We start from the raw sequence: 25,279 nt of genomic DNA on the forward strand, positions 1-25,279 counted from the left end.
ATATGGGGGACTTAAGGAGGGTTAGGTTGGTAGGAGTAGTTAAGAGTATATAAAGACATTTCTAGATATGATAATACTATGCTTCCCTTTCTTCCTTTCTTCTTTTTTTTAAATTTTGTTTTCAGTTCTGGGGATGATCAAATACAAATCCAGCGCCTTGCACATATATACTAAGCAAATGTTCCACCACTGAGCTACATCCCAAGCTTGTTTCTGGATCTGAATTCTAGTTATGTGAATATGTTGTTTGTGAAAATACTGCAGGCCATACACTGATTATATGTATATTTGTCTATAACTACATTATACTTCAATAGAAAAAATGTTGTAAAAAGTAAACAGGCACACAGGAAAAAAGCATATGTCCACAGACATGTATTAGAATTGTCAGACACACACCAAACGTATTATGTTTAAAAAAATAAACATCAGTACAGAATCAGAAGCTAAACAGCAACATAGAAAAATTTTATTTTATTTATTTATTTTTATGTGGTGGTGGGGATCGAACCCAGTGCCTCACAACATGCTAGGTGAGTGCTCTACCACTAAGCCACAACCCCAGCACCAACATAGCACAATTTTAAAAGAACCAAACAAAGCCAGATATATCAGCACATGCATGCAGTCCTAGCTACAGGCAAGTAGATTGCTTGAGCTCACAAGTTTGAGACTAGCCTGGGCAACATAGTAAGACTCCATCTCAATAATAAAAACAACAAAAAGAACCAAATGGAAATCCTAAAACTGAAAACCAGCCAAAACTTAAGTCAATGAGGGGGTTTAATGGCAGTTTAAACAAAGCTCAAGAATTAGTACAATGAAAGATAAATCAGAAGAAACCTCAAGAATTAAAGACAAAAAAATGTAGAGATGATAAAAGACATAGAAGATACTCAGAGAAGCGCTAGTAAATGTGTAAATGGAAGTTCTGGAAAGAAAGTGGTACGAACACTACCTCCACCAAAAAAGTTCACATCCTAACCCCTAAAACCTGTGAATATGTTAGCTTATTGTAGCAAGAGGAAATTTGCAGATGTGATTGAGTTAAGGATCTTGAGATGGGAAGGTTTTGAACCCAGGGGTGCTTAGCCATTGAGTCACTTCCCCATCCCTCTTTTTTTTTTAATATTTATTTTTTAGTTTTCCGCGGACACAACATCTTTGTTTGTATGTGGTGCTGAGGATCGAACCCGGGCCGCACGCATGCCAGGCGAGCTCGATACCGCTTGAGCCACATCCCAGCCCTCCCCAGCCCTCTTTTTATATTTTATTTAGAGACAGGGTCTTACTGAGTTGATTAGGGCCTCGACAGGTTGCTAAGACTGGCTTTGAACTCGAAATTCTTCCGCCTCAGCCTCTGGGATTACAGGTGTACTTCATGGGATGGGAAGGGTTTTGCTTTATTTTGTTTGTTTTGTTTTTGTGGTGTAGAGATTGAACCCAGGACCTCACACATGCTAGGTAAGTGCTTTATCACTGAACTGTATCCCCAGCGCTGAGGTGGGGTAATTATCACAAGGACCCTTATAAGTAAGACAGGAATGTCGAGTCATTTAGAAAGGTTTGATGGTAAAATGCTATTGACTTTTTTTTTTTTTTTAAGATAGAGAGAGGAGAGAGAGAGAGAGAATTTTTTAATATTTATTTTTTAGTTATCGGCGGACACAACATCTTTGTTTGTATGTGGTGCTGAGGATGGAACCTGGGCCTGCACGCATACCAGGCGAGTGCGCTACCGCTTGAGCCACATCCCCAGCCCATCGACTTTGAAGATGGCAAAACGGCCATGAACTGAGAAAGGTACCCCTACTCATGCTTAGAGTTTAACCTAATAAGACCTAATGTAAGACTTCTGACCTCGAGAACTACAATGTAATAAATTTGTGTTGTTTTAAGCAATTGAGTTTATAATAATGAGTTTATAATGTGAGAAGCCCTGGGTTTAACCCACAGCACCACCCAAAAAAAAAAAAAGAAAACGGAAAAATAAATCCTGACATATGCTACAATTAACATGGATGAACCATGAAGACATTATGCTAAGAGAAGTAAGCCTGTTACAAAAAGGTAAATATACTATGATTGCACTTAAATGAAGTACTTAGAGAAGTCAAAGTTATAGAGATAGAAAGTAGAAAGGTGATTACCAGGGCTTTGGGACAGGGAACAATTGGGAATTACTGTTTAGGGAGTATAGAATTTCAATTCGGGAAAACGAAAGCTTTTTTATTATTTTTTATTTTGGGGGGTACTGGGAATTGAACTCAGGGGCATTCAACCACTGAGCTAATATCCCCAGTGCTATTTTGTATTTTTATTTAGAGACAGGGTCTCACTGAGTTGCTTAGTGCTCCGCCATTGCTGAGGCTAGCTTTGAACTTGCAAATCCTGCCTCAAACTTCCAAGCCACTGGGATTATAGGCATTGCAACACTGCACCCAACCAAAGGCTTTTTTTTTTTTTTTTTTAAATATTTATTTTTTAGCTCTCGGCAGACACAACATCTTTGTTGGTATGTGGTGTTGAGGATCGAACCCGGGCCGCACGCATGCCAGGCGAGCGCGCTACCGCTTGAGCCACATCCCCAGCCCCATCAAAGGCTTTTTTAAAATACTGTTCATCACGGAGCGATTATACTTTCTTCTCAGCAGCACACAGATCCTTCTCTAAAATAGACAATATCGGGCTGGAGATGTGGCTCAAGCGGTAGCCTGGGTTCGATCCTCAGCACCACATACCAACAAAGATGTTGTGTCCGCCGAGAACTAAAAAATAAATATTAAAAATTCTCTCTCTCTCTCTCTCTCTCTCTCTCTCTCTCTCTCTCTCCTTTCTCACTCTCTTTAAAAAATAAAATAAAATAAAATAGACAATATCTTTTTTTTTTTTTTTTTTTTTGGTGGTGGTGGTGCTGGGGATTGAACCCAGGGCCTTATGCATGTTAGGCAAACACTCTACCAACTGAGCTATATATCCCCAGCCCCTAAACTAGACAATATTTTATGCCACAAAACAACTCTTAACAAATACAAAAAAAAAAAAAGAGTTAATACCCTGAATTCTATCAGATCATAATGGAATGAAATTAGAAATCAATGATAAAATAAAAACTAGAAGCTACTTTTAACATCTGGAGACTAAATACACTATTGAATCACAAATGAATAGCATAAGAAATTAGGGATGAAATAAAAAAATACTTAGAAGTAAATTAGAATAGTGATAAAACATGTCAAAATCTTAGCACTATGAAGGCAATACTAAGAGGAAAGTTCACTGCATTGAGCTCTTTCATTAAAAGATAGAAAGTCAACAAATAAAGACCTAACATTACATCTCAACGCCCTAGAAAAAGAACAAATCAACATTAAAAGCAGTTAAGACAGGAAATAATTAAAATCAGAGGTGAAATAAGTGAAATTGAAACAAAAGAAACAATTCAAAAAATGGACAAAACAAAAAGTTAGTTCTTTGATAAACCCTTAGACACACTAATGAACAGAAAGAGAAAGAAAATTCAAATTACTAAAATTTGTGATGAAAAAGGAAATATCATGATGGACACTACTGAAATACAGAAGTTAATCAGAAACTATTGTGAAAATTCATACTTCAATAAAATAGAAAATCTTGAAGACATCAACAAATTTCTAGAGACATATGACCTACCCATATTGAATCAGAAGGACATATATGATTTAAACAGATCGATTTCAAACAACAAAATAGAAGATTTCATCAAAAGCCTATCAATTGGGGCTGGGGATATAGCTCAGTTGGTAGAGTGCTTGCCTTGCATGTACAAAGCCCTGGGTTCAATCCCCAGCACCACCAAAAAAAAAAAAAAGAAAGAAAAAAGCCTATCAATTAAGAAAAGCTTCAGGACCAGACGGATTCTCAGCCATGTTCTACAAAACCTTCAAAGAATAATTAACACCAATACATCAAGGAAAGGAAACTTCAGACCAATATTCTTGATGAACATAGATGCAAAAATTCTCAATAAAATTCTGGCAAATTTCAAATAAAAACATCTTTAAAAGATAGTGCACCATGATCAAGTGGGGTTCATCCTGGGGATGCAAGATTGGTTCAACATATGGAAATCAATAGACGTAATTCATTACATCAATAAGACTTAAAGATAAGAATTATATGATCATCTCAAAAGATGTAGAAAAAGCATTTGACAAAATACAGCACCTCCTGGGGCTGGGGTTGTGGCTCAGTGGTAGAGTGCTCACCCAGCACATGTGAGGCCCTGGGTTTGATTCTCAGCACCACATAAAAATAAATAAAGTAAAGATATTGTGTCCAACTACAACTAAAAATTAATTAATTAATTAATTTAAAAAAATACAGCACCTCTTCATGCTCAAAATACTAGAAAAACTAGGGATAGTAGAAACATACCTCAACATTATAGAAGCTATATATTCTAAACCCAAGGCCAACATCATGCTAAATTGAGAAAAATTGAAACAAAATAAGAAACAAGAAAAGTTCTTTTCAGGGCTGGGGATGTGGCTCCAGCGGTAGCACGCCATGCCTGGCATGCGTGCGGCCCGGGTTCGATCCTCAGCACCACATACCAACAAAGATGTTGTGTCCGCCGAGAACTAAAAAATAAATATTAAGAATTCTCTCTTTCTCTCTCTCTCTCTCTCTCTCTCTCCTCTCTCACTCTCTCTTTAAAAAAAAAAAAAAAAAAAAAAGTTCTTTTCAGAAGAACTCAAACAATCACTATTTGACAACATGATTCTATATTTAGAAGATCCAAAAAATTCCACCAGAAAACTTTAAAACTAATAAATTAATTCAGCAAAGTAGCAGGATATAAAATTAACACCCATAGGGCTGGGGATGTGGCTCAAGTGGTAGCGCGCTCGCCTGGTATGCGTGCGACCCGGGTTCGATCCTCAGCACCACATACCAACAAAGATGTTGTGTCCGCCGAGAACTGAAAAATAAATATTAAAAAAAAAAAAAATTCTCTCTCTCTCTCTCTCCCTCTCTCTCCCCTCTCTCACTCTCTCTTTAAAAAAAAAAAAAAAATTAACACCCATAAATCAAATGTGTTCCTACACATCGGTGATGAATCCACTGAAAGAGAAACTAAGAAAACTACCCCATCCATTCACAATAGCCTCAAAAAAAAAAGAATCTGGGACTTAATCTAACAAAAGAGGTAAAAGACTTCTACAATGAAAATTACAGAACACTAAAGAAAGAAATAAAAGAAGACCTTAGAAGATGGAAAGCTCTCCCATGCTCTTAAATAGGCAGAATTAACATTATCAAAATGGTTATACTAGCAAAAGCATTATACAGATTTAGTGCAATTCCTATTAAAATCCCATTGACATTCTTCATAGAAATAGAAAAAGCAATCATGAATTCATTTGGAAAAATAAGAGACACAGAATAGCCAAAGCAATCCTTAGAAAGAAAAATGAACAGGAGGCATCACAACACCAGACTTTAAATTATACTACAGAGCCATAGTAACAAAAATGGCATGGTATTGGCACCAAAAGAGATATGTAGACCAATGGTTCAGAATGGAAGACACAAAGAAACCCACATAAATATAGTAATATCACACTAGACAAAAGCACCAAAAACATACATTGGAGAAAAGATAGTCTCTTCAATAAATAGTTCTGGGAAAACTGGAAATCCGTATATAGCGAAATGAAATTAAACCCCTCTCTCTCACCCTGCACAAAACAACTCAAAGTGGATAAAGGACTTAGATACTAGAAAAGAGACCCTGCACTTAACAGAATAAAAAGTAGGCCAAATCTGCCAAATCTTCACCATGTTGGCTTAGGAATTGAATTCCTTAACCAGACTCCTAAATCAAGAATCAATAAATGGGGGCTGGGGATGTGGCTCAAGCGGTAGCAAGCTCTCCTGGCATGCGTGCGGCCCAGGTTCGATCCTCAGCACCACATACAAAGATGTTGTGTCCGCCGAAAACTAAAAAAATAAATATTAAAAATTAAAAAAAAAAGAATCAATAAATGGGATGGAATCGAACTAAAAGGATTTTTCACAGCAAAGGAAAAACTCAATAACGTGAAGAGAGAAACTAGATAATGGGAAAAAAAAAATCTTTACCACATGCACCTCAGAGAAAGCATCAATCTCCAGGATATATAAAGAACTCAAAAAATTAACACCAAAAAAAAACTAAATAACTCAATCAATAATTGGGCTAAGAAATTGACACTTCACAGAAGAAATATAATTGATCAACAAATACATGAAAAAATGTTCAACATCTCTAGCAATTAGAGAAATGCAAATCAAAACTACACTGAGATTTCAACTCACTTCCATCAGAATGGCAATTATCAAGAATACAAGCACCAGGTGCAGTGGTGTAAGCCTGTATTCCCAGCGGCTCAGGAGGCTGAGACAGGAAGATCATAAGTTCAAAGCCAGCCTCAGCAACTTAGTGAGGCACTAAGCAACTCACTAAGTGAGTTGGCACTTAGTGGAACTAAGTGAGACCCTGTCTCTAAATAGAACACAACAGAGGGCTGGGGATGTGGCTCAGTGGTTGAGTGCCCCTGAGTTCAATTCCCAAAACTAAAAAGAAAAAAAAAAAAAAAAAAAGAATACAAGCAACAGTAAATGTTGATGAGGATGTGGGGAAAAAGTACACTCATATATTGCTGGTGGGGCTGCAAATTGGTACAACCATTATGGAAAGCAGTATGGAGATGCCTCAGAAAACTTGGAATGAAACCACTATTTGACCCAGTTATCCCATTCCTTAGTTTATATCCAAAGGACTTAAATCAGCATTCTACAGTGACTCAGCCACATTAATGTTTATAGCAGCTCAATTCACAACAACTATGGAACCAACCTAGGTGTCCTTCAACAGATGAATGAATAAGGGAAATGTGGTATATATACACAATGGAATATTACTCAGCCTTAAAGAAAAATAAAATTACAGCATTTGCTGGTAAATGCATGAAGCTGGAGACTATTATGCTAAACGAAATAAGCCAATCCCAAAAGCCAAAAGCGGAATGTTTTCTCTGATATACAGACACTAATTCACAATGTGTGGGGCTAGGGAAGAATGGAAGTACTCTGGATTAGACAGAGGGGAGTGTAAGGAGGGGAGGGGGTGTGGAGGTAGGAAGAATAGTAGAATGAATAGGAAATTATTACCCTATGTGCATATGTGATTACACGATCAGTGTATTTCTACATCATGTACAACCAGAAGAATAAGAAGTTATACTGCATTTATGTATGTCAAAATGCAGCCTTTTGTCATATATAACTTAATTAGAACAAATTTTAAAAAGAATTTAAAAAATAGTTGTTGAAAAGATTTTATTCATCTGTATGCAGGGTATGAAGAATTAAGAGAATACAGGGCTTTGTTCTTGGTTTGGAAGATGCTATTTAATTGGAGCTCTCTGTTCAGAAAGCAATAACTTTTTGCATCTCAATCCTGCGGGGCTGAACCCTAAGATGAATAGTTTGTGTGGGTAAAATGGAGATTTGGAATTGAGCTTCATGCCTATAAATGTTTCCCAAATAATTGTATGCATATGAACCTGTATAATAAAAGTATCTCCATAGAATCCATGAAAAAAAATAGTGGTGATGAAGGGCTGGGGATGTGGCTCAAGCGGTAGCGCGGTCGCCTGGCATGCGTTCGGCCCGGGTTCGATCCTCAGCACCACATACAAACAAAGATGTTGTGTCCGCCGAGAACTAAAGAATAAATATTAAAAAAAAAAATTCTCTCTCTCTCTCTCTCTCTCTCCTCTCTCACTCTCTCTTAAAAAAAAAAAAATAGTGGTGATGGTTGCACAATGGTGTGAATGTGCTTAATGCCAAAGAATTGTACACTTAAAAACTATTGAGGGGCTGGGGATGTGGCTCAAGCAGTAGCGCGCTCGCCTGGCATGCGTGCGGCCCGGGTTCGATCCTCAGCACCACATACAAACAAAGATGTTGTGTCCACCGAAAACTAAAAAAAAATAAATAAATATTTAAAAAAAAATATTGAGGGGCTGGGGCTCAGTGGTAGAGTGCTCATCTTGCATGTGTGGGGCCCTGGGTTCGATCCTCAGCACCACATAAATACAATAAAGGTATTGTGTCCAACTACAACTAAAAATACATATATATATAAAAAAAAAAAACTACTGAGAGCTGAGGTTGTAGCTCAGTGGTAGAGCACTTGCCTAGCATGCATGGGGCACTGGGTTTGATCCCTCAGTACCACATAAAAAAATAAAAGGGCTGGGGTTGTGGCTCAAGTGGTAGAGTGCTCACCTAGCACACGTGAGGCACTGGGTTCAATCCTCAGCACCACATAAAAATAAAATAAAGATATTATGGCCACCTAAAACTAACTAACTAACTAAATAAATAAATGGATAGATAGATAGATAAAAGGTTTCACATCCATCTATAACTAAAAATATACTTTTTTAAATTATTGAAGTTGGGCATGGTGGCACACGCCTGTACTCCCAGCGGCTTGGGAGGCTGAACAGGAGGATCACGATTTCAAAGCAAGCTTCAATAATTTAGCAAAATCTTAAGCATGTTAGGGTGATCCTGTCTCAAAATACCTAATAAAAAGGGATGGGGATGTGGCTTAGTGGTTAAATACCACTGGGTTCAATCTCCAATACCAAAAAAAAAAAAAAAAAAAAAAAATTTATTCAAAGGAGCTAGGCACAGTGGTACAGGCCTGTAATCCCAGTCACTTGGGAGACTGAGTCCTACAGATGTAGCTCAGAGGTAGAATGCTCCCAAGTTCAATCTATAAAAGGACAAAAATAAATAAATGAAAAATGGTAGTTTTTATGACATGCATTTGTGCATATTTTGCCAAAATTAAATTTAAAAAAGGCATGGAGGTGTGTGCCTGTAATCCCAGCAACTCAGGAAAATGAGGTAGGAGGCTCTCAAATTCAAGGCCAGCCTTAGCAATTCAGGGAGGCCCTAAGCAATTTAGTAAGACACCATCTAGAAATAAAACAGAGCTGGGCGCAGTGGTGCATGCCTGTAATCCCAGTGTCTTGGAAGGCTGAGGCAGGAATATCACAAGTTCAAAGCCAGTCTCAGCAACTTAGCAAGTTGCTAAGAAACTCAGTGAGACCCTGTCTCTAAATAAAATACAAAATAGGGCTGGGGATGTGGCTCAGTGTTGAGTGCTCCTGAGTTCAATTCCCAATACCAAACAAACACACACACACACACACACACAATAGAAAGGGTAGGGGATAGCAGGATTCCATGGCACATGCCTATAATCCCAATGACTCAGGAGGCTGAGGAAGGAGTATTGCATGTTCAAAGCCAGCCTCAGCAATTCAGCAAGGCCTTAAGCAGCTTAATGAGTCCCTGTTTCAAAAGGGAAAAAAAGGGGCCTGGGATATAGCTTAGTGAATTAAGTGCCCCTGTGGGATGGAGGGAAGGAAGGAAGGAGGGGAGGGAGGAAGGAGGGGAGGGAGGGAGGAAGGAAGGAAGGAATGAACGAACAAAGGGAGGAAGAGAGGAAGGGAGAAAGGGAGGGAGGGAGGGAAGGTAGTAAGCAAAATGTCATGTTAAATCCACTAGGATAGCTGTTATCCAAAAATGGAGGGCCATGTGTGTGGCTCAGTAGTAGAGCAAGTTCCAGGTGTATAAGGCCCCAGATTCAATCTCCAACACTGAAGAAAACAAAAACAAAAACAAGATGGAAAAATGACAAGTGTTGTAGAAACCTCATGTATTTTTAGTGGGAATTTAAAAAGATGCAAGTAGTAGTGTAGCTCAGTTGTTGTAGAGTTCATAATTGTCCTAGGTTAATCCCAACACCAGAAATCATAATAAACAAATCATAAATAAACAAACAACATCGAAATAATAAATAAACAAAATGAAAGAAACTAAAGTGATGTTCAAGATCAGCCTGAACAACATAATTAGACCCCATCTCAAAAAGGGGAAAAAAATAAAAAAGATACAGTTGCTATGGAAAATAGTATGCAATTCCTCAAAAGCTAAAAGCTAAACATAGAATTCCCATGTGTCAGCCTATCCATTCCCAAGTATATATCCAAAAAAACATATAAGCCCATTACATAGATGACTGAATAAACAGAGAAAATACCAAATTCCTTACAAAGAATTCCAAATAGTGTAGAGCTTAATTCCTTTCTACTTGAGTATGAATTGGTCCTGTAATTTGCTTCTAAAGAACAGAATTTTGAAAGAAAAATAATAACTTCATGATGGAGAAATCTGGTAGACACCACCTTAACTAAGGGATCATGGTTAATACCATCAGAGATAAGTATGTTGTTAGCATGTACCCCGAAATAAGATACCATGAGAAGAGCACCTTACCTCTACAGCATACTTCCCCAAAACCTGTAATCCCAGTCAAATCATGAGAAAATATCAGAAAAACTCAAGTTGACAGACATTCTACAAAACACTTGACTGGGACTCTTCATTAAAAAAAAAAAAAAACTGGGGCTAAAGTTGCGGCTCAGTGGTGGAGTGTCCGCCTAGCACGTGCAAGGCCCTAGGTTCCATCCTCAGCACCACATAAAAATAAATAAAATAAAGGTATTGAGTCCAACCACAACTAAAAAATAAAAAATAAGTTAAAAAAAAAACTGGGCTGGGGTTGTGGCTCAGCAGTAGAGTGCTTGCCTAGCATATGTGAGGCCGTGGATTCGATCCTCAGCACCACATAAAAATTAATTAATTAACTAATTAATTAAAAAAAAAACCCTGCTGGGTGAGGTGGCTCATGCCTATAATCTCAGCAGCTTGGGAGGCTGAGGCAGGAGGATCTCAAGTTCAAAGCCAACCTCAGCAATGATGAGGCACTGAGCAACTCAGTGAGACCCTGCCTCTAAATAAAATGTAAAAAATGGGCTAGGGGCTGGGGATGTGGCTCAAGCGGTAGTGCGATTGCCTGGCATGCATTCGGCTCAGGTTCTATCCTCAGCACCACATACAAACAAAGATGTTGTGTCCCCCGAAAACTAAAAAAAATAAATATTAAAAAATTCTCTCTTTTTTTTTAAAAAAAATAAAATGGGCTAGGGATGTGGCTCAGTGGTTTAAGTGCCTCTGTTTTCAATCCCTAGTACTAGAAAAATAAATAAATAAATACTACCTGTACTATCTTTACAACTTGTCTGTAAATAAAAAATTATTATAAACAAAAAGTTTATTACTCAGAAAACAATAATGTAGAAAGAGTGTGTTAGGGGGCTGGGGTGGTAGCTCAGCAGTAGACTGCTCCTTCAGCACATGGGAGGCCCTGGGTTCAATCCTCGCACCACATAACAAATAAATAAAGATGTTGTGCCCAGTTATAAATAAAAAATACATTAAAAAAAAAGAGTGTGTTAGTATTCTAAACTCTGAGTTACCTGGCAAGTGAAAAAGGTGTTGATTAATTTTGAATTTGGTATGTTAAGACTATATATAGTATAATTACTAAAAGAATGAAAATGGGGTATATGTTTTCCAAAATCATTCAGGGGAAAAAAGGAGCAATACAAAATATGTAACCAATTCAAATTAAAACAAGAAAGGAGTAAATAAGAAACAGGCCAAACAAAACAGAAAACACCAAATAGGATACTTAATCTTCATTAATTGCATTATTATAATTTTATAATTATCATTATTTTTTTGTTACTAGGGAATGAACAATGGTGGTGGTGGTGGGGAGAGGTTTGTACCACTGAGTTACATTTCCATCTATTTTTTATTATTTTTTAAAATTTGAGACAGGGTCTCACTAAGCCTTTTTTTTTTTTAAGAGAGAGAGAGAGAGAGAGAGAGAGAGAGAGAGAGAGAGAGAGAATTTTTTAATATTTATTTTTTAGTTTTCGGCAGACACAACATCTTTGTTTGTATGTGGTGCTGAGGATGACACCCGGGCTGCACGCTTTGAGCCACATCCCCAGCCCCTCACTAAGCCTTGAACATGTGATCCTCCTGTCTGCCACTGCATCCCCATTGCAACATTTTAAGTAGACTAAATGGTCCAGTTAAATACAAAGATTATAAGAGGAGATTTTTAAAGTCCAACTAAAGGTTGTTTTCACATGTAAAACATGAATACACAGAAAAGACTAAAGTGAAAAGTTAGAAAACAGAGGATATAACAGTAAATAAAATATTTTAAGAAGTGATCTTTCGTTTCTAATCAAACAACAATGGTTCCCTCAGCATGGGGCTCAAGCCATCAGAAACCCTGAGCTTTGCAAGTAAGGGGCACCCTGTAGCTATCAAGATGATGCCTAGCTACCTGCTCCCTGAGGCCTTTGGTCCTACGAGTTCCCTGTGACTATTACTATTACACTCAACAAAATGGTCCTATATAGTCAGCAGGATTCCTTGATAGGGAATTATCTCCTTGCCTTTCCATATTAAATCGAGTTCGCTGGCATGGTGCATAAACTGGTGTATTTGGCTCATGAGATGATTCTAGACAGAATCAATCCACAACAAAACCTTTTGGGTGGTCAGAAGCCTGTTAAGTTTCATGGAAGCCCCTACTCTCTTCACTACACCAATTCTGCCCCCTGGGGGCTCAGTTATCACCTCCGCCTTACCCACTTCAGCCCAGGTCTGGAAGCTCCCGCGGAGCTCAGCCTATTGAGGTCCTCACCGCCCATCTGGGCTTCGAGTATGGGTTGCCTGAAGGTCAGACACCCTAAGGCCCCGAAGCAGTACCAGGGCAAGCGTGGGCCCGTACACCGCTGTCACTCACCACTGAAGGTGGAAGGTGTGTCCACAGTGGATGGCCGCCACGTCGCGGGAGTGGTCGAAGAAGTCCGAGCAGATAGTGCACAGGGCACGGATAGGCATGATGGCTGGACTCAAGCGGACCAGGTAGCCAAGGAAACTGCAACAGGTCCAACTTCGTGGCCGCGCCCCCGGGTCTCAGCCTGCTTCAAATTTGGCTCCACAGCACGACTTCCGGGAATAAACCGGAAATGACGACACCAAACCGGGAAAAGAGCCCGAATGTTTGGCTCTGATTGGATTAAATCCCGGCGGGGCGGGACCATTGATGAGGTTTAGCGGCCCTCGACCATAGAGAATCCTGGGATTGAGCGCGGTGGCTCTTAAGCGGTTTTTGGACACCTCCACCAACTCCTGAGACAAAGGGCACTGCCTTGGATTAGGGCGGAAAGCAGCGACGCTGCGAGATAACCCTTCTTCCAAGCAAAGCTGGCTGTTGTGGTACCAAACTGGCGCAAAATGACCAGGCCTGGGCTGTCTCTTCTTTCAGCACTCAGGGAAAGTCAAGACTGCAGCCACAAGGGAATGGAACCGTGGTCCCCATGGGTCCCCGGGTTTCTGGGCAGTGCTGAACCTCTTATAGTTCCGCTTATAGAACGCGCACTGGCAGCTTATAGTTCCCAGACCAAAAGAATGCCCCACCCTCTCAGCCTAAGATTATTAGTGATCTTGGAAAGATGGATATGTATGGCCCAACCAACCAGCACGACCCACAGTAACCTTGGCTTTATCTAAGTAAGAGCTAATGATCCCCGGGTTTGGAGATACTAGGGCCAGTAATTTAATTTAGCTCTCAGCTCCCAGGATTCATGCCTGAGAATGTAGAAGGGTTGCAATTTTGGAGGCACAAATGCTTCGAAGACCAGGAACTAACAACCCTTTTTATTATTCCCACAAAAGAATAAGTTATTCTTTGAGATTCTCCCTGAGAAAGCAGCAACCCTGGTGAGTTCAGCTCTGGGCTAGAGCAAGACTACTTTGGGATCTTCAGTCGTTTTGACAGGGTTACTCTCTCTCCTGAAGAAACTTTGTGCAGCGCCCCATGAGCTGAAGAAGCCATGGAGCAAAATCCCATTGGGCCTATGTGGAAAGCACAGGTGTTCACAGGAAGGAATCAACACACAGCAGTATAGAACCTTTGTGCAATGCCCATCCTATACCTTCTCCCCAGCTAAGGAAAGCCCACTTAGGCTATGAGCAAGGTTGCTTGCTGTGGTGGTTGGCCCTGGATGGGTTCTGGCTCTGTACCCAAGTTAAGACAAAGGCTCCTTTAATCAACAGAAGTCAGAACAGCAGCCCTTACTTGAGCTTTCAGCCCAGGAGGTATTCCTGGGCCCATATCTAGCTCAGAATGCACCACCCACATGGATTTCTAGAGTCCAGAGGACACCCACCACCACCTTTGTGGATCAACTGGTTGAGAGTAACCTTCACTCTCAGCTCAAGCAATCTACTGAGCATCAGCTACTACCTGTGAACCTTCTCCCAGCCTCTCCCCTCCCCACTGCCTTCCAGGGACTCTTCCTTGGTAGGACAGAGGAAGCAAAGGCAAGAGGGTGGCCAGAGGCTTTGCAGGGTGACGTTTATTTGCCAGGTTCAGCAGGCACACAATTAGCCCACCAACCTTCACGTACCAGAGCAGACCCACAGGCATGCAAGGAGAATGGCAGGACCACCATGGAATGCCAAGCAAGGGCGAGGACCAGTATGGTTGCCTGTCCAGGCTGTGGTAGTGTCTGACAAAGGGCACCTGTCAGGAACCTCCCTCAGGGTACTAGGGAGTCTTATACTTCTTCATCCCAGCAAAAGCAACTTAACATGGCTCAGAGGCCCCTAGGCCTCTGATAGAAGCAACAGTAAAAACAGAGAAGGATCTTCTCCATGTTCTTGTTAAACTGAGAGCAGAAAATCCACCCCTCTGAAGGGCAAACCCCCAGATCATACTAAGGATTATCACTAATCAGCAGCCCCCCTGGGATAGAGAAGACTTATGGGCTGAGCCTGTGCAGGGTTAGCATACAGAAAGAGAATGGGGACATCAGCCCTCCCTGTTTAGCCCATGGTAAGGATCCAGCTAGGCTGGGGCACTGGGTGCTAGTCCTCTACTATGTTCTACCAGGTCTCATTGCCACATCCTAATTGCTTCTCCTTTCCCGTAGAGGCCCAAGAGGTTCAGGGTACAGGGAAACCCACTGCAGGACTCAAGAGGGCAAGAAATAACACAAGCGTCTCAGGAGGGCCTTCCCAGGGACAAAGATGGAAGCTTCTACCCTCCTACTCATTCTCTTATCATCGCTCGTATTTCTAAGGACCCCCACAGCTAGCATTTAGTGCCCCCAGCCAACACATGACCAATCTTGATTTAAAGCAAACTGCCCTAGATTTTTGGATGCTCTGTACTAGCCAGCGTCTACTCCTAAAGCAGCCCACATACCACAGGTACACACCTTCATATGTAGGAGCCTAACACCACTGACAGGGCCTCGCTGGAGGACCAGCTCTCAGGGCAAGGCCACTCAATTTAGGGCCTGGGAAAGTATGGAACCTGCAGGGCCTGCCTGGGTGAATGATGAGGCAGGAAGGGAAGGAGAAAGAGAGCAGGGACCCCCTGAGATCCCTAGAGCAGCATCCCACAAGGAACAAAAATTCATGAAGGTAGCAACAGACAGAAAAGCCACAAGGTATCCATGCAGGGGTTGGGGCTGGCCCTGCCTCTGGCCTGCCCACCACTCGCACATACACACAGGAGACAAGACTGCTCTCCCGTGGCCCCCAGGAATGCCCCACTAGGATGGGGAGCTTGGGGGAGCAAGGGCATCATGCCAGTGACTCTATGTACAATGAAAAGCCCCTCATTCACTCTCCCACCCTCCTGCCCGCCCCCCATCCCCCACCAGACTGCCCACTCAGCTGGTCTCCTCTCTTCCAGACTCCTGGGCATAGCCAGTAGCCCCTTCTTTACTAGAGGGTACAGCCTGGCCTGTGGCACCCTCTAAGGTTGTGCTGTCCGGCTGGGCCATAGCCGGCTCAGGGGTGGCAGCTGCCTTGGCAGCTGGTGTGACACTGCTTTGGGTGGTGGGCACCATGCTCTCTTCTGTGGCTGGAGTGGCTCTCCCATCCGTGGCTGGAGTAGCGCTTCTGTCAGTGGCTGGGGTGACACTGCCATCAGTGGCTGGGGTGATGCTCCCATCAGTGGCTGGAGTGACACTCCCATCAGTGGCTGGAGTGGTGCTGCCATCTGTGGCTGGGGTGGCACTACGGTCTGCAGAGGCCACATTTTCACTCTTGGTAGCACATGCAGCATCACCCTCTGTGGCAGATCCACTTGCAGCTGCAGCCCCACCTGCAGCCCCAGGGGTGGCAGTGTCTGTGGCTGAGCCAGACTGCACTGCAGCTGTGCCAGATTGCTCTGGTGCCCGGAGCCGTTTCATGAGGGTGGTCACTCGGACAGCTTTCTGAAAGGAGGACAGTGGAGGAGAAACTCAAGGTGAGGGGAGGGGAGGGGGGATAGTAGGGGATAGGAAAGGTAGCAGAATACAACAATTACTAATTGGGCATTATATAAAATTGTGGATGTGTAACCGACATGATTCTGCAATCTGCATTTGGGGTAAAATTGGGAGTTCATAACCCACTTCAATCTAATGTATGAAATATGATATGTCAAGAGCTTTGTAATGTTGTGAACAACCAATAAAAAAAATAATAAAAAAAAGAAACTCAAGGTGAGGCTAGCTGGATCCAATCCCTGGCAATTGCTAAACCCAGCCCCTTCCATGGTACCCCAGCTACTTCTGACCACCTTAGACCAGGGATCCAACTGCTCAGTACTCCGCTTAAGGCCATGACAGCCATTCATGAGAACCTAAAGAAAGCTTGTCTATGGTTTTGCAGAGGTATGGTATGGGCAAGAAACTGGGTATCAGAAAGAACACTTAGGACTGGGCCAAGAAAGAGAACAATCAAAACTTACCTTCCACTTGGCCCTGGCAAAGTTCTTTTCAATCTGGGCACAAACACCATCCTTGATGTTCTTATCAGAAGCAGCATTGCCAGAAATCCTGGGAAGGGTACAAGTACATCTGGATCTGAGAGATATGGGTCTTTGGGAAGATTCTGTCCAGTCCTCCCACTACAGGATCCAAGACTACCAAGCAAAGCCTGTGGGCTGGCAGGAACTTGGGTCAAGGCCTCAGGGATGGGGACATTTAGGTATGAGGGGAATAGAAGTCAAGAGAAGCCTGGACTCTCCTCCTTCAGTTCTCTCCTGGGCCTTGCTCACCATTCATGGGAGATAGCCTCTTCTGCAGTGATCCGCTGGTCTTGCTCCACCTCCATCAGCCTTGTGACCAAGTCTTTGGCTGGGGACAAAGCCAGGAAGGAGCTACGCATGGGCGCCCCATCTCATTGTCTAGAGGTGATGAATGGGCTAGGGGGCAGGAGCAGAATCCAGCAGAGAAGCTGAGAGCAGCGCCTCCCTTCCCACTGCCCTACACTCTACCCACATACTGAGCATCTCCTCACCTGCTTGAGAAATATCATCCCAGTATGGAGAGTCAAACTCATAGTCGCCAGCCAGGATCTTCCGGAACAGATTCTTATCATGGTTCTCATAATCATCTTCTTCTACCTCCTCATAGAAGGGTGGGTTACCTGAAAGCCTACATGGAAGCAGAGTCACCCAAGATAGCCAGACATAGGGCTTTCCCCACCCAGCTGCAAGCCTGCATGTCTACCCATCCACTCACAGGATATACATGATGACACCAATGGCCCAGCAGTCCACAGGGCGTCCATACCGTTGCCGGCCTACCACCTCCGGGGCTACAAACAATGTCCAAATGCTAGTCAGTATCAGGCCATCCACAACTACTACCTGAGATAGGGACATCCCCCTACCCAAAGTGATTCCCTCAAGGCTGACCTCCCCTAACCTGCCCCTGTCCCATCCCTGCTTGCCTAGATACTCAGGGGTCCCACAGGGCTCCTTGATGAGGCCATTCTCTAGCTTAGCCAGGTGGAAGTCGCTGATGACAATCTTCGAGTTCTTCAGCCGGTTGTAGTAAACCAGGTTCTCCAGCTGCTCAAGCCACATGTCATTTGGGTAGGCAGAAGAGGATACCATGAGGGCCTCAAAGTCTGGACCAATGCCCCAAGATACTTCCCATTGCACTCCAACCCCAGCTTGGCTGCAAATTGACCCAGTGATTCTGATCCTTGACTCACCTTGAGGTTCCTGTGCACAATCTTGAGTGAGTGCAAGTAGGCCACAGCCTCCAGGACCTGCCGCACCACATTGCTCGTGTCTCGTTCCGAGTAGTAGCCCTGGTCCAGGATCCAGTCAAACACCTCCCTCCCCGTGGCCCTGAGGGACACCAGCCCCTGAGCCCGGCGTGGGCAGGATTGGGGATGGGGCAGGAGTGTTTGGGAGGCCTCCCTTCACCAGGCAGCTGACTGGGCAAGGCACAGGGACTTAGAACCCCAAGGGTCCAGAGAGGGGTCTTTCTTTAGTTGCTGAGGGCAGGACAAATAAAGACCCCAGGGACTAGGGAATCCTGGGATCCCAGACCCGCACTCACAGCTCCAGGAAGATGAAGTATTCTTTGCGAGTCACAAATACATCTACCAGCTGCAGGATGTTGGGATGCTTCACCCTAGAGGCGGGGAGAAGTCAGTAGTTAGAACTAGGTGAACCCTTAGGAGAGTCCCTGGTCACTGTGGCAGCCACAGGACACTGACTAGCCAGAGGATGGTATTGCCTGAGTCTACCTGCCCTCTAAGCCCTTCCCTACAGCCTCCTATCCTTCCTTGCCCCCAGACCAGATCTCAACTCACATCTTGAGGATGCCGATCTCATTCTTGGCTGCCTTCCGCACCTTGCGGCCATCCCGCTTCTGAAACTTCTTGCAAGTGTGCAGCTTGCCTGTAGTCTTGTCCTTGGCCCGAAAGATTTCACAGAACTCCTCACTGTAGCAGGCAGGTCATCCACTCAGTCCTGGGCCTTAGTGTAGGGTACATTCCATGCCCCCTCTGCTTGCCCACCCACCCATCTTTGCCCAGCAGGCCCAGCACTCACGTCTTGATGACCTGTCCCAAATCATATCTGTCAGTCACCTCCGATGGCTGGTTATAGTTCTTCTTGTCACCCAGAGTCACACACCCAAACGGCATTGCCAGGATCTAAGCTGTGGGCAGGATGGGGATCTAGCTCAGCTACACCACTCTACTTCTCCCACATCAGATCTGCCTTTGAGAGACCCTAGCCTGGCTCAGGCCAAGCCAGAGCACCAGAAAGGGCTCAAGGTAAGCAGGCTGAGACCACTCTCTTTTCTGGCCATATATCCAATCACTCAGTTTGGCTGCCAGAACTACAAATGTGTTATGCTGATATATAAGGGAATAGTTCTATATTATATACACTTAAGAAGACTTATCAAACAACTTCTTTAAATTTTAGCTATTTTAGCCAAGTAGGGTGGCACCCGCCTATAATTCTAGCTACTTGGGAGGTTGAGGCAGGAAAATTACAAGTTCAAAGGCAACCTGGGCAACTTAGATCCTATCTCAGAATAAAAAATAAGAACTGGGGATGTAGCTTAATGATAGAGTGCTTGCCTGGCATGTGCAAGGCCTTGGGTTTGATTCCTAGTACTGAAAACAATTAATTAATTAATTAAAAACATAAAAAGGGGGCTGGGGATGTGGCTCAAGCGCTAACATGCTTGCCTGGCATGCGCGGGGCGCTGGGTTCGATCCTCAGCACCACATACAAATAGAATAAAGATGCTGCGTCCACCGAAAACTAAGAAATAAATATTAAAATCTCCTCTCTCTCTCTAAAAAAAAATTAAAAATAAATAAAAATAAAAAGGGCAGTGGATGTAGCTCAGTGATGGAGTGCTCCCAGGTTTAATCCCCATGCCACAAGAAATAATAAATAAAAATAAATTTTAACCATTTTACTGATTAAGGAGCTATAACCACCCATTTACCAGATATTCATCCCTGAAGATCTGGAGATAGCAAGTATTGGCAAAGATGTGAACAACATGGTAAAGGGCAACTCTCCCCTTTAAGAAACAGTTTGGTTGAACAGACATGCCTGATACACTGGTAAACATCTGCCCTATACAAACACATACATTTGTGCTTCAGAACACTTGTACTAGAATGCTCACAGCAGCCATATTCATAATTGCCAAAAACTGGAAACAGCTCAACTATCCACCACTACAGGACATATTATTATAGAGTCACATTATACTGCAATGAAAATGAAGGAGCTACAGCTATATAGAACCAATTAATCTTATAGTGCTCAGTGAGAAAGGGTACAGAATATATAGAGTATGATTCTATTGCCACAGAACTCAAAAACAATTCATACCATTCAGGGATACAAATGCACTATAATGAAAAGCTAGAGAATAAGCACCTTTGAGTCATATAATGGTTCCTTCTAAGAGAAAGGAGAGATGGTGACTGATTCAGGACATGTGGGGGCTTCTGAAGGGCTTCTTTCATGCATGTGGTACTAGGATTGAACCCAGGGGCATGCTATCACTGAGCTACTTCTCCAGATCTTACTTTTTAAAACTTTTTAAAAATATTTCTTTAGTTGTTGATGGACCTTTCTTTATTTATTTACATGTGGTGCTGAGAATCAAATCCACTGCCTCACATGTGTGAGGCAAGTACTCTACCAAAAAGCTAAACTCCAGCCTCAACCCAGTCATTTTTTGTTTTGAGATAGGATCTTGCTAAGTTGCCCAGACTGTCCTCAAATTTGCAATCATCATGCCTCAGCCTCCTATCCTGGATTACAAGTATGTACCACCACACCCAGGTAGAGGGCTTGTTTCTGAACCTCAATAGCAGTTACACAGGTTTGTGCCTTATAACAATTTATAAAAATGTACAAGCTTGGAGCACATTCCTAGATTTTTATTATACTTCACAATAAAAGGGCATTAATAAAACTGGAGGCCAAAAAAAAAAAAAAAAGCCTGGAGGCCATCCACATTGAAGAATACTTGGTACCGATTAAGAATAAGGTGTGAGGGCTGGGGTTGTGGCTTAGTGGTAGAGCGCTTGCCTAGCACGGGTGGGACCCCGATTCGATCCTCAGCACCACATAAAAATAAAGGCATTGTGTTGTGTCCATTTATACCTAAAAAATAAATGTTAAAAAAAAAAAAAGAAGAAGGTGTGCTTCACTTTATTCTCAGTTGTTCAGTAAAAAAGGGTCAGAATGGTGGGTAAAGGGTACTGCTATTTGGGAAATATTTCAAAGTTCATACTGGTGTACTTTTACAACCCTACCCCACACACAGCCGCAAATTGTGAAGGATACCAAAAAAGAACATTGGAAGGACACCAAAGGAAATAAGAGTTCTCTTTGGGACAGAGTTGGATACTGAAGGAACAGAACCCTCAAAAATAAAACTTTTGTTTCTGTTAGAATTTTTACTATGATGACTTTGATTGCTTTAGTAACTATTGCATTTAGGCATGGTGCTTAGGGTATTCTTCTGAGGGAAAAGCTCCATCTGGGTGGAAAGGCAGAATTTGACTAGGTTTATATTCCCTGAGCCCAAGAGGAAGAATTGGTCAGAAGATATTCAGGGGTAATGGTGAGCAAAAGCAAGACAAGCCTGCCTAGCACTATACTATTTTGTTGGGCCCATAGGGACCCAGCATCAGGTACAAAGTGAGGCCCCAGACCAGATATAACTGTCTAAGTAGGCTCCAGGCACTCTTTGAACCTGGGGTATGGTGCCCCCAGGTCTGCAACTCTGTCAGCTGTGGCCCAGTCTTCATCTGTTATGTTGTGTGGCTGGTTCCAGCACCCAAAGGAAAAGATACTCTCAGTCCTTGTTTAGAGGTAGAGGACCTTTACAGACCTGACTCCAGAGTCTGCTCTATGATACCTGGTCAGTGTGAGCCTGGGCCTATAGCAGGTTCCACTCTGAGGATGCCCTGGAATTGCTCTGCCTCTGCTGTGTATATATGTGCTCCCTTCACACCAACAGCACCTGCTGTGTGCAGGGCCTGACTGGGGCCTTGAGTAACCAGATGCTTCCCTGTTGAACCCCAGGGCAGTGGTGAATGGAGAACGCCATTCCTAGAGGACAAAGCTTAGCACGGGACTCTGCCAGCAGGGGCCAAAGCCTAGACGCAAACAGGCCCTGACTGCTACTCACTTCTTCCCAGGCAGAAACCAGCCCCAATTCCCAGAGGCCAAACCTCTGAAGGTCTTCCCTTAAATGTGCCCTAGGTATAAAGGAACAAATTCTAATTCATCTGGGTTGCTTGGGCTCAGGGAATATAAACACATTTTGTCAGCATGATTCAAGGCAGAGTTTAAGCCATCTAGTGAGGCATCGCAGAGGCAAACAAGTGAGGCTTTGAAGATTGTTGCCACCATGGCCACAGCCCTGCTCCTGCATCTATTGAGGAAGAAGAGCATGTGGCTGGAATCCCATTTTTGCAGCTGAGAGCAGAGGCACAACTACCTACCATGCTAGTCACCCATCTCCACACTATGTAACATCTTGGGAAGTGGAAACTCCATCAGACCTCATCCACTCTAATAGGCAGCAATTGCCCTCCCAGCCTGGAATCTGAGGGCCCTGCACTAGGCAGAAGGGTGATAGCTCAGCCTGGAAGTCTCCCAGGAGGGCAATGAGGGACCTATGTCCCAGCTCCATTGCTTTGCTTACACAATTTGCTCTGACACAAATGCCCTTCCCCCAGAGTCTCCCATCAGAATCTTATTTGTCACTGCAGAGTTATTTATAACGTTTAAAAAAAAGAAAGAAAAAGAAAAAGCAACTACCTAAATGTCCAACAACAGGTAACTTGCCAGCTTGACTCTATCTACTCAATGGCAGGAAAAGTGAGCATTGGCAAGGGTCCTGCCCACCTTAGCTTCCCTATGGAGCAGTCTTCACACGAACAAGGTGCTAGACCAGAGCTGAATTTATTCTCTCATTGTGATTTCTGACATTAAGGTTGTCTCTGCAACAAATTATTTAAAACAATTCTGATGTTCCACAGTCAGATGCAAAATGGCCCTTCTCTGAGATACCTTCTCCAATCTTTGCCCCACCCCATTCCAACAACTCCCATCTCTGCCAGCATGGTGTGGGTGCGAGGTTTTGTGTATGCCTGATCCTGGTCCCAGCTTTTGGTTATGCATATGAACTCATGTCCACGGAGGCCCAGAACTGGTCTTGGGGTCTGTCTCCACCATGGAAAGCTTACAGTAACATCAGCCTGGAGTCATGTCCTGCAGACTCAATGCTAGGACAGGAACAGATCTGCACTCTCCCCTACTATGGCTGCCCTGATATCAACCAATTATTATCCACCTCATCAATCTAATTGAACTCACTGTGCCCCTGACCAGGCTTCAGGGTGAAGAGAGGAGAAAGGGGGGCCATATTTCCAATTAGCACTTTCATCCCTTCCATCCCCACCCACTACACCATCTGCTACCCACTGCTGAAACAGATTGAATTTGGGGGCCCCCTCTGAATTAAGAGGAACTTCCTCCTGGTGAGATTCCCCACCCCCCCACCACACACACACACACACACACACACACACACACTGACAGACACCAAAAAAGATGGGAGCTGGAGACTGCCCACTCAGGTCTAACACAGGCTAACAAAATTTGCATAGGTTCATCACCTGCATTTTTTGTTCCCATAAATCATAACTGCTTCTGTAGGATGGGAAGAAACAATCTAGGTACTTCTCCCAGGTTTGATCAAACTGTTCAAAAAGCTCTTATTTCCTTTTTCCTTTTTTTTTTTTTTTTTTTTCATATTTCTTCTATGGGTGGACAGCCAAATCCAGCCAGCCAGAATCCAGGAAGGGTCCTTGGGCTCGGTGGCCAGTAACATTGCTACTCCATGGGAGGCTTCACATTGGGTGCGCCAAGCCCCTTGCATCTGTCTGCAAAAAGATGGACCCTGGCCCCAACGCTAGAGGAGCAACCAAGGAGTTTGCAATTATTAGCTCCATTGCCTACACCCAACAAAAGAGAGCTCTGCTTCCAGCAACACAGGACCTGCCTCTTCCTCAAGTCAGATCCACATTAGCCTAAGGAGGGCACAGTGGCCCCACAGCAGCCATTTCCTTGGAGATATAGCTCCTTCCCCTCTCTGCAGGAGAAACAAAACAGTGTGCACCTGGGGCTGTCAAAGGGCACTTGAGGGGAGTGCAGAGCCTAGCGTTGCCACTGCCCTCCAGCTGGCTCTTAGGGAACCTGAGGGCCCAGCACTTCCCAGTTACTGCCTGCTTCCCTAGACTTGACCACTGGACTCAGGGAATTGAGTCTCAGGGAACCCTGAGGGAGCCTCTTTCCCTTGGTGCCCTAGAAATAACAGGTCCCATAGGGGCCTTACTGATCTTTAGTCAGTCTTATTCAGGGGATGCCTAAGTGAAACAGAGGACAAGAGGCCCCATATCAAGGTCCTTTCCCCTTCTCCATGGGATCAGCTTGATTTAGGACCTACCTTTCATAGCCATAACTAGGTGTTTCCTGCTTGCTGCTCTGGCCCTTACCATGTGGGACTCTAGAGCTTGCAGTAAATATGAAGGCCAGGAAGGGTTCAGGACGCCTCCAGCTGCCTCCCCAAAACTGTAGGCAACACCTCCATATTTAGTGGCAGCTGTGAACATCAGACTGCAAGCACCCCTTGCCCTCCCCTCTCAGGGAATAGGGCTGGGTTTCCTGCGGCGATGAACTTGTCCAGGCCCAAGCCCTGTCTAGCTCACAGCTAGACTCAGCCACAGGCCCAGGTAGAGACCTCCTCACAGGTCTGGTTATCAGAAGGCAGAGCCCACTGTGCAACTGCTTCAGGAACCTGTGTATGGGGCTACCCTGGCTGGCTATAATTGTGCCACAGTCAACAGTTCCTGGTACTACTCTCCCCACCTAATGAGGGAATATGGAACAGGGGGTCCTCTCCCACCCCCACCCACCCCCCAACACCAACTTGCACGTGGGCATGCAATCCAGTGTTACCTACAGAAAATTCAGTCCTCAATATGCAGGTAGAATCAAGAGCCAACTGCACTACCACCCCTATCCTAGGACCTGGGGGCCTCCATTCTTTGAACCCCTGAAAGAGAATCCACTGACGGCCCTACTTCCTTTTGGTTGGAGGAGGGGAAATGCAGAGGAAGGCACTAGAGTAAAGGGTTGCTATGGTGATGGAAGTTTTAAAACAAGGAGAGGGGGAAGGGAAAGATGTTAGCCAGGTCCCTTCTTTAAGAATTCTCTCATGCTTTGACCTAGCTCCTTCCCCATGGGTTCTGTGACCCTGGTCCTTATTGAAGAAAGGGAAGTGGGGGAACTGAGAGACTAGAAAAGAGAAGGTGTAGAGGGTCAAAGACACAGACAAAAGCAGAACCTGTGATGGAAGAGAAGCAAGAAGGTGACAGTAAG

The 25,279-nt window shown here is 43.7% G+C and overlaps 2 protein-coding genes and 1 non-coding gene across 5 annotated transcripts in view; all 3 read right to left on the reverse strand.

Moving 5' to 3' along the window:
* Traip (TRAF interacting protein) overlaps positions 1-12,879 on the reverse strand; it is a 30,260-nt gene extending 17,381 nt beyond the window's left edge. For both annotated transcript variants that reach the window (XM_077793344.1, XM_026384008.2), the window contains exon 1: positions 12,782-12,879. In XM_077793344.1, coding sequence (XP_077649470.1) covers positions 12,782-12,879 — 98 coding nt within the window. The remainder of the gene's footprint in view (positions 1-12,781) is intronic.
* On the reverse strand, positions 2,907-2,981 carry Trnav-aac (transfer RNA valine (anticodon AAC)). The gene has a single exon. It is a non-coding gene; the product is annotated as a tRNA-Val (tRNA).
* Positions 12,880-15,722: 2,843 nt separating the features above from the next.
* Positions 15,723-18,987, reverse strand: Camkv (CaM kinase like vesicle associated). Of its 2 annotated transcripts, XM_026383911.2 has the most exons (11): positions 18,893-18,987; positions 18,652-18,783; positions 18,396-18,470; positions 18,043-18,181; positions 17,776-17,896; positions 17,565-17,640; positions 17,341-17,477; positions 17,099-17,177; positions 16,790-16,877; positions 16,160-16,271; positions 15,723-16,078 (listed from the first exon to the last, which is right to left on the reverse strand). In XM_026383911.2, the coding sequence occupies exons 1-11, from the start codon at positions 18,985-18,987 to the stop codon at positions 15,723-15,725; spliced, it is 1,410 nt and encodes a 469-aa protein (XP_026239696.1). The 2 variants fall into 2 exon arrangements, with proteins under 2 accessions (XP_026239696.1, XP_026239695.1); XM_026383910.2 differs by having other exon boundaries at positions 15,723-16,271.
* Between the last annotated feature and the right edge of the window lie 6,292 nt (positions 18,988-25,279).

The sequence above is a fragment of the Urocitellus parryii genome, chromosome 2, assembly GCF_045843805.1.
Source record: "Urocitellus parryii isolate mUroPar1 chromosome 2, mUroPar1.hap1, whole genome shotgun sequence".
Taxonomy (NCBI): Eukaryota; Metazoa; Chordata; class Mammalia; order Rodentia; family Sciuridae; genus Urocitellus; species Urocitellus parryii.